The following is a 13,500-nucleotide window of genomic DNA, read 5'->3' on the forward strand; positions in this document are numbered from 1 at the left end:
ATCCCCGAGAATCATACCCTTAGGAGGACAGCCAGAGGCCATTGGTCTTCCTAGAGCAACTGCAACAGAAGATGTTAAAGGAAGGGCTAACCCAGGAGTCTGGAGAACTTGGGGACCATTGAACTGCATGTCCTTGGCCATGGAGTAAGTTAAGGATGGTCAAGGTAAAACCCCGCAAACTCCTCTTCGTCCCAGAAATTCCACCTATACCATGAGAATGCCAGTAACCTTAGGCTTTTCCAAAATACTTGCAGAATGTGTGGGGCTGTTCCACATGAACTATCAAAAAACAAACAAACAAACAAACATGCTTTTCTGGGTATTTTCTGTAAATGAGTTGTTGCATTCAGTTCTTGCAAATAACCCAAGAAGCTGTATTTTCAAAGGCTACGTCTGGAGGCTTCATGGAACCACCCTGCCGAGCTAGTCTTGAGGCCAAGCCACTACCCAAGGAGAGAGGTCCTTGCTCTTTATCAACAAGCAGATACGTAACAAGAAAGGCATTGTGGGAGGTACGGATGCACATTTCATGTGGCTCTGGTGCGGCGGTCAGGTTGTGGACAGAGCAAGCAGAGTCCTTGAAAAAGAGAATGAGAATCTACGGTTTAATAAATGCCTCCAGTTTGCTCTTCTCTGACCCCAAGTACCCACACCTGCTCTTGGTTACTGGCCCAGGACTTGTCAGGTGGACCAGAGCTGGCACGAGGGCTGGATGGAGTCCGGGAGTGGGGAGTGGGGCTGAGGCCCCTTGGGTTGGAGGGGCTTCGTTGCTGCCCCTTTCATGGATGGTTCCAGCCCCTGGTCATCCCTTTTCTTTCCGTGTTGCCTGGTTCCCTCCAGCCAGGGTCCTTCTGATCCATGTCAGCATCACACAGCATCTAGGTGAGTAGATGAGAGACATTCCAATATTTTATTTCTATGCACCCACTTTGCAAGCCACTGCTGCTCCGGGTCAGAGGAGTAGATCCTGGGGTGTAGAGTGTGGCCTACATCTCTCTGACAGGTGGACTTACTCTTTCTTAGTTGTAGAAATTTTAATGAGTAATGAAAACCAACCTTTATTAAGTGAGGAGAGGCTGAAATACAAACAATGGCCAGACCCTATGTGACCAAAGATCTCTGACCCAAAAGCTCTCCAGTCACCAGCCTGGGAAACCCAACCATGGGCTCAAGATGGTCAGGACTTGGTCACTAATGGCCAGCATCCCTAATACATATTTTTTTCTTATTCAGCCGCCCCTGTGGCATATAGAAGTTCCCGGGCCAGAGAATGAATCTGAGCCAGAGCTGCAACCTATGCCACAGTTGCAGCAACGCTGGATCCTTAACCCATTGCATCTTGCTGGGGATCCAGCTGGCGCCTCCACAGAGGCAAGGCAGATCATGAACCCACCGGCCACAGCTTCCCCTAATTTTTGTTCCCGCTTCCAATTTAGGACCAGTCAAAGAAAGACAGATTTGCTCCCTTAGCCAATGGCAGAGGAAGCCCCCTTCTAGTTATCCTGCCTCTACCTCCCCCAGACCAATAGTCTTCTACCAGGGCATATCTGAGAGCCATCCCTTTTTGCACTATAAAGCCCTCCTCTCCTCCACCTGCCTTTGAGTCTCTGCCAAACACAAGTGAGGGTGGCTGACTCCCGTGCAATAGAAAGCACTGAATAGGGTTAACGATCTGGCGTTGCCATGAGCTGTGGTGTAGGTTGCAGACGCGGCTTGGATCCCGCGTTGCTGTGGCTCTGGCGGCTACAGCTCCGATTCGACCCCTAGCCTGGGATCTTCCATATGCCGCGGGAGCGGCCCAAGAAATAGCAAAATGACAAAAAAAAAAAAAAAGTAAGCACTGAATATACAGCCTCCTTTGCTTGACCTCCTTGGATGGTCTTTGTTTATTTCCATAGTGATTATTGCATATCCCCAGCCCCATGCTAGGTGATTTACATGTATTTATCCTGGCAACTTCCTGAGGTAGTATTTTGGATATTATTCCTGTGTTACAGCTGGAGAAACAGATGATACCCAGAGAAGTTAGGTAACTTGCTCAGAATCACACAGCTAATTAATAAGCAGCAAGGCCGGGCTGATGGGTATGCAGTGGCTGGAACACAGCGCAGCCCTCAGCACACTCAGCGGCTTGGTCTCGCTCTGTTTATTGATGATCCCTCATAGCCTTTCCCCACGTTACTGTGAATCCTTGAAGTGGGGGAAAGGAAGGGGAAGGGATGGATTCATATCTTTTTTTTTCTTTAAAAAAAACTCTAGTGAAATAAGCCAGACAGAGAAAGACTAATACTATATGATCTCTCATATGTGGAATCTGAAAACAAAAACCTGGAGTTCCCAGGTGGCACAGTGGGTTAAGGATCTGGCATTGTCACTGCTGTAGCTTGGGTTGCTATTGTGGTACGGGTTCAGTCCCCGGCCTGGGAACTTCCACATCATGCGAGTGTGGCCAAAAACAAACCCAGCCCCCACCCAAACCCAAAACCCAGAATCACAGATACAGAGAACAGATTGGTGATTGCCAGAGGCGGGGTGTGTGATGGGGGAAGCGGGGGAAGGTAGTCAAAGGGTACACACTTCCAGTTATAAGAAAAATAAGTCATGGGGGTGTGGTGTACAGCACAGTGACTAGAGTTAATAATACTCTTGTGTATTTTTTTTTTTTTTTTTTTTGGCCATTTCTTGGGCTGCTCCCATAGCATATGGAGGTTCCCAGGCTAGGGGTCAAATCGGAGCTGTAGCCGCCAGCCTACGCCACAGCCACAGCAACGCGGGATCCGAGCCAAGTCTGTGACCTACACCACAGCTCACGGCAACGCCAGATCCTTAACCCACTGAGCAAGGCCAGGGATCGAACCCGCCTCCTCATGGTTCCTAGTCAGATTCGTTAACTACTGCACAACGACAGGAACTCTTTGTATTATTATTATTACTATTATTATTATAGGGCTCGAATCTGAGCTACAGCTGCCAGCCACAGCTGCAGACACAGCAACACGGGATCCAAGCTGTGTCTGCAACTTACACCACAGCTCACGGCAACGCCAGATCCCCGACCCACTGAGCCAGGCCAGGGATCAAACCCTACCCTCATGGATACTAGTTGGATTCGTTTCTGCTGCACCACAACGGGACCTTCCTGTTTTGTATATTTGTATGTTGCTAAGAGAGAAGATCTTAAAAGTTCTCATCACAGGAAAAATAATCTGTAATTCTGTATGGCGTTGGATGTTAACTAGACTTCTTGGTGAGCCTTTCACAGTATAAACACATACTGAATCATGATATGGTACACCTGGAACTAACATGCGGGTGTATGCCAATCACATCTCAATTTAAAAAAATCAAATAACTCCAGGATCTGCAGCAATGGTTAGGGTTTTATGAGACTGAAGACTCCAATTCTCTGCTTCTGGCAATGGTAAACAGATCGGCAAAACCTCTGTAGAAAGATGAACCCTGGTTTTCCTTGATGAACCTCCAAGTATTTTTAACATCAGTGATGGGTTAAGGTGAGATATGAGAGGCTTTTAACAGGCAATCAAAGGCAAACACAGACAAGTAAGGGCTGCATATCATGTGAACCATGGTTGATGAGTGAAAAATGTATTTGGAATCAAAATCCTTGATGAACTTTGGGCTGAAACACATCAATCTTCTTCCTTTCAGTTTGCTAAATAAACAAACATACTAATAAACCTCTTTTGCAAAATATCTGTAGTTTAACTGAATTTTATTTTTTTCTTTTTATGGCAGCACCTGCGGCATACAGAAGCTCCCAAACTAGGGGCTGAATCAGAGCTGCAAGCTGCAGGCCTGTGCCATAGCCATAGCAACATGGGATCCAAGCTGCACTGCAAACTTTGTTGCAGCTTGAGGCAACACTGGATCCTTAACCCACTGACCATGGCCACGGATTGAACCTGCATCCTCCTGGACACAATGTAGGGTTCTTAACCCACTGAGCCACAATCGGAACTCCAAAACTTCTTATTTTATTTTATTTTGTTCACATGTTAAAACTCTTCATTTGCATATTTAAAAAACTGTGCATTCCAATAATTAAAATCATTTGAACAACAACAAAATGGCACTCCGCTTAAACTGCATTTTACAGCCTGCAGGGCACCTTGGACCAGCTCGCTTTTCACTCTAAATTCCACCCAGCTTCCTCCTTCACCAACATGCAAGTTCTTTTCCTTCCCTGCCAGCCACACAGGCAGAGGGGAGAGGCAGGCACAGCCTTCGTGTCAGTAGTTCTCCATTCTTTGATGTGCAAAGGGGCAGCACAGTCATTTAAACTTGATCCAACCTCTTTGCATCTTACAAAGTTCAACAGCTAAAAGAAGTAAAATAAGAAGGCAATGTCTGTGGAATGCACAGTGCACACTGGTGGCATGGGCCTCTCTATATGACTCGCCTGCTTGCTTCTCCTGTTCTTTTGAAGCCAGTGGATTTTTCTCTTGTGTTTCTGTCATCTTCAATTTCGACTTACTGAATTTCTCAATCTCAGCCACACGGGGTTTGTCAGACATGGTTGCAGAGGAAGCGGAGCAAGGCGTGAGCAAGAAGAATCCAGTCTATGCAGGGGCCACTGCCGAGGGCCCCACATTTCTTAAAGTTGGGAACTGATGTGCTTCTCGGTAACAGGTGGCATAAAAGCCAGATCCCGTGGTGAGCAGGCCACACAGCCGCTAAGGTCTAATTTTGTTGGTTTTCCTAGCTGGATCGAGGGCAAATGGTGTGTAGACAGATGGCAGTCTTTGATTGAGGGAAGTCACCTACCCCTCTGAGAACCTCCGAATGTGGGGCAACTGATGACTCTGTAAATGGGTCCTTTAATCTTTGTGCAAGTAGTTTAAGCGGCTAGGTGTGCTCCTTTGGGGCCTGAGAATATACTCAGCAGGCAGAAGCTATTTAGTTCCATTCCTTCCCATCAGTGCAAACTTCATTCATACAAGCATGTTGGCTTTAGTCCAGAGTTTTCTTTCTTCCATCAAGTTATGTGAGCATCCGGAGATCTCCGTCAACCTTGTGTGTCTTGGCACCACTGAGTTCATAAGCAGCTGGCATACAATAAATGTATTCGGCTGATTATGTTTTTGCATAGCTAACATCTGCCAGGCAGGTTCTTCAATTTTTGGTGGCAGTAACCACATTGGGAATCTGATGGAAGTTATGAGTCTTTCCTCCTGAGAAACGTCCGTATGACACACACACACACACACACACATTTTTACATCTGATTAAGGGGTGTTTATGGACTACTGAAGTCTACTTCAGACACCTCTGGGGAGAGGAGCTGATTAGGGACACGGAATGGTGGGTTTGAGCAGAATGAACGATCCAGCTCGAGGTATACCCCACCAACTGGTAAGGTCCCCAAACTTTGGGATGATGTGATTTTTCCCTAGGTGCCCTCTCTTGCCTGGGTGAGATTATTCGGATATGGGGATTGCCAAGCAAGAGGCCGTAGGGAATGTACAAGCATGTGTGTGACTCGTGGCCACCGCTGGGAATGTGTTTGAAATAACTGAGTAATTAGAACTCAAGAGAAACCAGGAAGGGGAAAGAAAAACTCAGGAGGGGATAGAAAGGCTTAGACACTTGTGTAGGGGAGAGGGGTTCCTAGTGGCTGGAGCATACATTTAGTTGGAATTGAACATAGGAAGGCAGCAGGCACGGAGTGGAATTTATTGCAGGATTGCAGGAGTACAGAACTTCTATGTGATGACAGGGTTGTGACCGTGACAGCGGATCATTCATTGAGTCTAGAGTGTCAGATGACCTTTACGAATGGAGAAGCTGTCCAGGGGGGCATGTGGAAGGTGAGGGGAGAAACCTGTAAGGTGCACACATAATAAGATCAGAGGTTAAGTTGGGCAGGGACCTCTCTGGCTTTAGAGGGAGAAAAGAAAGCTCACTGAAGCTGAATCTTGCCTGGAAGTGTCTCCATCATTCTGAAGCCATTTCCTCTCCTTTGCTTCCTGTTTCCTTTGCCCAAATGTGCATATGCCTGGGAGTCACATCCATCACAGTTTAGAGCCTCTTACTACTGGGAAATGCTAGCCCAAAGCCTCAGCCTCCCCAGCTGCAGTCCTGTGGCTGAATGAATGCTCAAAAATTATTTTTGCAGAAGCTTCCCTTCATTGTGCTAGCTTCCATCCAAGTGTGGTTCTAATCACACCTAACTCAACTGGGTATTCAGTGAGATAACATGGAGACAGTACTGGGCCCTGTAGCTGACTTATCATAACTGCTCAATGACTCAGGTTTCTTGCTACTCAGCCGCTTTCTTGCCCAATGCGTGTGGTTAGAAACTGACTCTTGTGGTTTTGATGTGGCTTTTGCATCTAACAATTGTGTATTCACAGTCTTGTAGATTATACAAAGCCAAACCTACTGAACCCAGACACGCAGTTCCAAGGGAATGAAATTAAAAGATGGCTATATTTTTTCATTCACTTTTATATATGAAGACCAACATTTAAAATAATAAACCAGCAGCAAAACAAAACACACAATCCCAACAGTACCAAGAAAAAAAAAAAAACTTTAATAAGATCGAAACTGTGAGGTGGAAACCATCAGTTTTACTGGGCTTCACTGCCCAATCTTTTTTAGTTGGCAGCCTGATTTCTTTTTCAGGCCCAAGGAATGAAATGGATCAACACGGGGGGTTTTGAATTCCAGCATGTGGGGCTCCTGGCTTTGGGAAGAGGAAGAGATCTCGGATATCCAGTAGTCAAAATATGTTTCTCATGATAAAATGCATATAGAGGTGGGGATGCACCCAGAAGGTGTAACCTGGACGGTGAGAATTTTCACGCGGAGGGAACCCACTCAGCTCACTAACACCCGGCCTGGCTCCCAAAGTAACAATCCGAGTCTCCAGGCCAGATTTTCCCTCTAGCCATTCTTGGCCACGCAGAGCGGAGCTGCGAGCACACAGAAAGGGATGTCTTCATCGCCAACCGGGATGGAACAAACCCACCCGTTCCGGGAGTGCTGAAAACCAAAGGGTCCCTCCAGCACCGGCGGCCGCCAACATGACTTGACTGTCCCCATCCCGCGCGGCCCGCACTCTCCAGGCGCCCCCACCATTTCCGGGTGCGCGCGCACGAGCGGGCGAGCGGGGGAGCTGTGCGCTCCGCAGCCTCCGGGCGGCGGCGGCCGACAGGCTCGCGGGGAGAGGAGTGGCCAGGGGCGGCGGAGGAGGAGCTGGCGCCGCAGCCGGTCCCCTCTGGCCGCGCCCCGCCCTCCGCCGCCACCTGCGCGTCTCCTCCGGGGTCTCGCGCCACGGGACTGTGAGGGCTCATCCTGCCGCAGCGGCGATATCACTGCGTCCGCCAATTAGGAGACTCGGCGTTTGGTTCCTTGGGACGCGGGAAGAGCGGCGCTGCCGGTTCTGGCGAGCAGAGGGTGCGCCGGCGCGCGTCCCTCCCCGCCGCGCCCCCCGCGACGTTAGCGGAGGGGGTACAGAACTGCTGTGACTTTTGAGGTCCGACTCCTCCTTCTGGCTAGCTTCCCGACGCGCCAGCTCGGAGAGAGGCCAGTGTGACCGGCAGGCCCCGAAGGCTCACTGCGTGGGCTCGGGACTTGGAACGTGTCCGGGAGCCCGCGGCGCTGTGCGCGCTGGTGAGTTTAGCAGCGGGGTGGGGTGTCCCCCGGCGCGAGGGGCGGAGAGGACGTCGCGCTCTGCCCCTTAGCCCGCCCCCTAGTGCTGCCCCCACTTTGAGAGTAACTGAGACTTGAGCGTGACTGCGGAGCCGCGAGGATGCGGGCGACCGGCGCGGGCTTTTCATCACCCCGGCGTGATGGAGCGGGTCGGTGAGCGGAACAAAGGCGCCCGCCCGAAGGAGCCGGTCCTCGGCTGAAGATCGCTGGCCGCTCCCCGCGACGGCCGCCTGCGGACTAGGGTGGTGGCTGTGCGGCCCGAGGCGCGGCGCGCTTCCCCGCGGGCAGGCGCCTGAGCCGGGCACCTGCGCGCCGCTCCCGCCGCGGCGCCGGGGCAGCCCCGCCTGCTGGCCCGCGGGCCCCGGAGGTCCGCTGCTCCCTCAGCCCTGCTCCCGGCTGCCCAAGGTCCAGCGGCTAACCACTTGCTGGTGCAGAGGAGAGACCACCATCCCCCCGCCCTCCCCGCCCCGGGCCCTTCACCGAGAAGCCGAGGCTCCTGGTAGGGGCCGCGCGCCGTGGACTGAGTAGACATCTCGGGGAGCACTTCGGCAGACCGAGCGCTTCCATGTGAGCCTTTTTGGTCTCCCCATCTACCGCCCCCTCCTCCCAACCGCCTCGGCTGCCCGAGCCTCCACGCCGAGAGGCCGGGAGCGGCTGGGGTCCTCGCCAGCCGTCCGGAGCGCGAGGCTCGCACAGCCCCCGGCTGCCCCGCGCCTCGCCGGAGCCCGAGGGGGCGCGGGTCCGGGGCGAGGGCCGGCCGCGCGTGTTTGATGGCTTCACTGAGAAGAGTCAAAGTGCTGCTGGTGTTGAACTTGATAGCAGTGGCCGGCTTCGTGCTCTTCCTGGCTAAGTGCCGGCCCATATCGGTGCGCAGCGGAGACGCCTTCCACGAAATTCGGCCGCGCGCCGAGGCGGCCAACCTTAGTGCGCACAGCGCGAGCCCCATCCAGGATGCGGTCCTGAAGCGCCTCTCGCTGCTCGAGGACATTGTCTACCGGCAACTGAATGGTAAGGACGCTCGCGGGTGCCCATGGGGTTCAGCGCGGGCGGGCAGGGCACCCGGTGCATCCCGGGGGGGCCCTGAGCTCGGTGTGGAAGGCAGGCACTTCCTGGCTCCCGCGCGCTCCCTTTTCCTCTCCTTGCCCATTCTCAGGCAGGAGGCCGGGGCTGCTGGAAAGAATTACCTGCTTCATTTTTTTATACTTTAGCTGTAAGTTTGCTTCTGTCGTGGAAAGAGGTCAGCGCCGGATCCTCACGTGCAGGCATCATTACCTGGCGACTCTGGTCCAAGTGCAGAAACTAGCCACGCGGCCAAATGGGACAGGAGGCGCGGGCCACTTAAGGGGAGCAAAAGCTCTTACAGCTTAGCGTTTGGTGGGGGATCGGAAAGGCAGGGGCAATGGCGGGCTTAAATGTCTGTAAAAGTAAAGGCCTCAGGTCTGGAGCGAACGCGCTTGGGTGGTAGGTTGGAGGGATGTCTCTGTGAGGATGGCGGCACAGCGAGTAATGAGGACTCCTCCCTTCCCGCCGCTGCCTCGGTGAGGCTGCTATTAAAAACACGCTGGATTTCTCTCCCAGAGCTGCCTGAGGGCAGTTGCTGAAGTTCCGCGTGGATTGGGGGAGCAGGTTTTTCGGGAGTGTAGCAAAGAGAGGTGTGCCATCCAATTAAAGATAGTTGTCAGAATCGGTCCCATCGAAAATGTTCTTCTCAGTGCTTCAGGAGAAGAGGGAGATTTTTTTCATGTGCTCTGGTCACATCTGGTCCAGGGACTGATGGGTCTTTGGACACTTGGTACCCCCAAGGTCATAGTGTTATCTGCTCGAGTATGAGCAGCTCTCCAGAGTCCATTGGCCACTCAATGCTAATGATAATAATAATGGGTGGATCACTGGACACAGGGCGAAGATGTTACAAGTGCATTAGCTCATTGAATGTTCACATCAGTCCAGAGAGGTTCATCCCATCCCCGTATCAGAAATGAAAACAGGAGGCTTGGAGAGGTTTTCTAAGTTGCCTGGTGTCCTGCTGCTAGTAAGGGGTAGAGTCTGGAGTCGGAACTCCTTGTCTGGTTGACCAGAGAGTCTGTGTTCTTGACAGCTTCTCTCTCCTGTCTCTCCCAATTTGTAAGGAGCCTTCATTTGGATGACAAAAAGATTCTGCACTAGTGAGACCCTACTCAACTGCTGTCTTCCCTGCAGTGGGGAGAGGGATCACGCCCAGTGGCAGGCAGAGAGGAGGCCAGCATCCTGCTCCCTTCCTGCTTTTCAGTGATCCCTTCTGGGCCCTTCCAGGTGGGATGTGGTCTGATTTCCAAGCGCTCTTTGCCAGGAACCCCTTGGTCTCCTCGATGTTATTCAACAAGTATCCATGGGGATGCCTTGAACTTGTATCTGCGGTGGGAAGCTGCCGTCCCACTGACCCTTGGCAGACAGTGTGGCCTGGCTGTGGGGTGATCTGCGCGGGTCATGTGGGAGCTCTTCTCCTGCATGTCAAAAAAAGCAAGGCACAGAATGAAACAAAAGCCCACAGTTCATTTCTGGAGGAATTGGATGCTTATGGCATGGGTCTTATTATTGTGCCCAGATATGTGCCATAGACCAATCCATAGGACCCAAAAGAGAGAGCAAGAGAGCCTGGTTCCTTCACGGTCAGGCCAGGGACACAAGTCCGTTCAATTAGGAAGCTAAATAAGATATAGTCACCCCCGCCCCCAGTGCTCCAAATGGGAATAATACCATTCTAAGTGGTATTTACTAAGGGCCACAGACACTCATGGGCTCATTTAGTCCTGACAGCGTCCCTAGGAGATAGGTGTTGGTAAGTAGCCTACAGTCACCCAGCTAGGGGGTAGTAGAGCTGGGAAGTGAACTTGGACAGTCTGGTTTCAGAATTGAGGCTTTTAGCTGCTGTGCCAAATTGTCTCAGTTTGGGATGTGCATTTGAGCCACGGGGAGGGCTTGTTCAGGCACACATTTCTAGACCCCACCCACAGGGTCTCTGATTCAGTAGTTGGGAGGGAGGGGAGGCTGAGCCTTGGCATTTCTGACATGCTTGTGGCCCCAACCCTGGCCCAGTGCCCTCTGCTGCCTGCACCAGGCGGAGCAAAGAGGAAAACCCATTTGCCCATTGGTTGGAGAGAGGCGGGGGGTGGGGGCGGGGGGTGGGGGACTTGCCTCTGATGGCCAGCAGGAGTGGGTGTGTGTCTGGCTTAATTCCCTGTGTATTCTTCTGCCCTATAAGCAATTCCCTTGGGGTGGGGGCGGAGGCTTCTGCCTCTTGGGACTGGTTGGGTCAGGCACTGTGAGCTGGGAAGACTGAGTTTTCTTGGCTCGCAGCCTCTGAAGAGGCGCTGGCAGGAAGGCTGGATGGAGAACTTTTGCTGGGCAAGCCAGGAATTGAAGTTGCAACTAGGTGGATGTTATTCGCTTGGTTTCAAGGATAATTTGTAGTGACATGTAGCCTGGAGGAAGAGGGCAGGGAAAAGTCATGAAATGGAGCGTCCTCTTCCCCCCAGCAACCCCCCCACCCCATCCCTGCCGCCCCACCCAGCCCTGGACTCTGTCCTCTGCCTGTGCTTGTTTTGGTGAGGTGTGTTCCACCTGTTGATGCTGTAGGCATGCTGGGTTCTACAGATGGAAGAGGCCACCTGGGAGATGGGAGCTGGGGTCCCTGTCCACGTGTTCTGCAGCCTGTCTCCACCCTTCCAAGGGAAGGAGGAGAAGGAGATCTTGACCTTGGTGGTTATTTGCTCCTTGGGAATTAGTGGCGGGCCACTTGGGGCCAGCCCCTTGGGAACTCCCGAGGGGGAGCTGGTGTTTTAATGATGGCTCTGATTTCTTAAAACTTGTCTATGGACTCTTAGGAAGCTCACGCAGGAGCGACACAGCACAGCTGTCTCCAGGCTCTCTCATGCCTGAAACAGGTTTCCTTGGGTGACCTGAGAGGGGTTCCCTGGGCTTGGGGGGCCAGGGGTGACCCAGACTTCCTCAGAACTGGCCTCTTTGCTAAGACTCTTGGCTCTTGCCTTTTGAAAAACAGTCACAAGTTGTTACACTTTTGTTTTTCTTTCTTTCTTTCTTTCTTTCTTTCTTTCTTTCTTTCTTTCTTTCTTTCTTTCTTTCTTTATTTTTTGCTTTTTAGGGCTGCGCCTCTGGAATATGGAAGTTTCCAGGCTAGGAGTTGAATTGGAGCTGCAGCTGCCGGCCTACGCCACAGCCACAGCAACGCAGGATCCGAGCCATGTCTGTGTCCTATACCACAGCTCTCAGCAATGCCAGAGCCCTGACCCCACTGAGGGCTCATACTTGTTGGCCGGATTCGTAATCCACTGAGCCACAATGGGAACTCCCATTTTTTTTTGTTTTTTGTTTTCCTTTTTTTTTTTTTTTTTTAAGCATTTTAGGGCCACCCCTGCGGCATATGGAAATTCCCAGGCTAGGGATTGAATCAGAGCTGTAGCCGCTGGTCTACAGCACAGCCATAGCAATGCGGGATCTGAGCCACATCTGGGACCTACACCACAGCTCATGGCAACGCTTGATCCTTAACCCACTGAGCAAGGCCAGGGATCGAACCCACATCCTCGTGGATACGATTCAGTTTCGTTACCGCTGAGTCACAATGGGAACTCTTGTTTTTTGTTTTTCTTAATATAGGCTGAAAAGGACCCTTTAAAGTGAAAGTGGAAGAGCTGGTATGGAGGGAACAGCACACAGAGATGAGTTCATTTTCTCCTCTCCAGACTCTCTCTTGCCTCTGCCCTTCCGTTCTTTCCATTAGGCCCCCTCTGCTGACCCTCACTGCTGCTGCAAGGCTCTTAACCCAGGGCTCTGACTCTCATCTCCCACCCCTCCTTTTAGTGGTTCCAGCTGAGTGGAAAGCACGGCTTCCAAAGGGCCTGAGATCTCCCAGAGGCTTTCTGTTTCCTAAGGAACCCTGGTCAAGCCTGAAGGCTGACAGTCAGGGCTGGGCATCGCCAGCCTGTGATTCTAGCCTGGGCCAGGGCCTTCGCCGTCTTAAGCCAGACTGATCTCCTTGCTGAAATAACCTGATATTTGTCTTAGGTTCAGGTCCAGTCTTTGAGAAGTACTAGTTGTCCTGGTTGGCGCTCCCTGCCTTCTTTCTACATTCATCCATCCTTTAAAGCTTGGCTCAAGGTCACCACCTGGGTGTGGGCGATTGTGCCAAGCCACACGGTCTGAGCTTTTCCTGCTCCAGGGTCCTTGAAGCTTTCCTGTCAGTGTCCGTTTGCACCCATGGCTTCTACTTTTGTGCCTCCTTGGCTTTATCTTTTGAGGCCAGAACTGGACTGCAGGCTTTTTAAGGGCTCGATTCATATTTTGGACGTTTTCATAACAGCTTCAACATCTGCCGAAGCACCTTGAACATTGTGTGGGCATCAAGGCTTTACTAGTGGATTAATTGGATGGGAGCTAGTTTTAGAAGGTAAATGCAGAGTTCCCATAGTGGCTTAGCAGTAATGAACTGGACTACGATCCATGAGGATGCAGGTTCGATTCCTGGTCTCGCTCAATGGGTTAAGGATCCAGCATGGCTGTGGCTGTGGTGCGGCCGGCCGCTGTAGCTCTGATTCAGCTCCTAGCCTGGGAACCTGCACATGCCATGGGTGCAGCCCAAAAAGCAAAAGAAAAAAAAGGAAGGAGAAGGTAAGGGATAGCTGCAGAGAAAGTCATCTGGACACTGTGAAGACTGGATTGGAGCGTTCCCGTCATGGCTCAGCAGTAACGAACCCAACTTGTATCCATGAGGGCGAAGGTTTGCTCCCTGGCCTCGCTCAGTGGGTTAAGGATCTGGTATTGCCG

At 51.8% G+C, this 13,500-nt stretch overlaps 1 protein-coding gene across 1 annotated transcript in view; it reads left to right on the forward strand.

Annotated features, from left to right (window-relative positions):
- Window positions 7,756-13,500, forward strand: part of GALNT17 (polypeptide N-acetylgalactosaminyltransferase 17) — a 424,276-nt gene continuing 418,531 nt past the window's right edge. Inside the window, 1 exon segment of the mRNA XM_021086349.1 lies at window positions 7,756-8,685. Coding sequence (XP_020942008.1) covers window positions 8,448-8,685 — 238 coding nt within the window. The 5' untranslated portion in view covers window positions 7,756-8,447.

This window comes from Sus scrofa, chromosome 3 (genome assembly GCF_000003025.6).
Source record: "Sus scrofa isolate TJ Tabasco breed Duroc chromosome 3, Sscrofa11.1, whole genome shotgun sequence".
In the NCBI taxonomy this organism is placed as follows: domain Eukaryota; kingdom Metazoa; phylum Chordata; class Mammalia; order Artiodactyla; family Suidae; genus Sus; species Sus scrofa.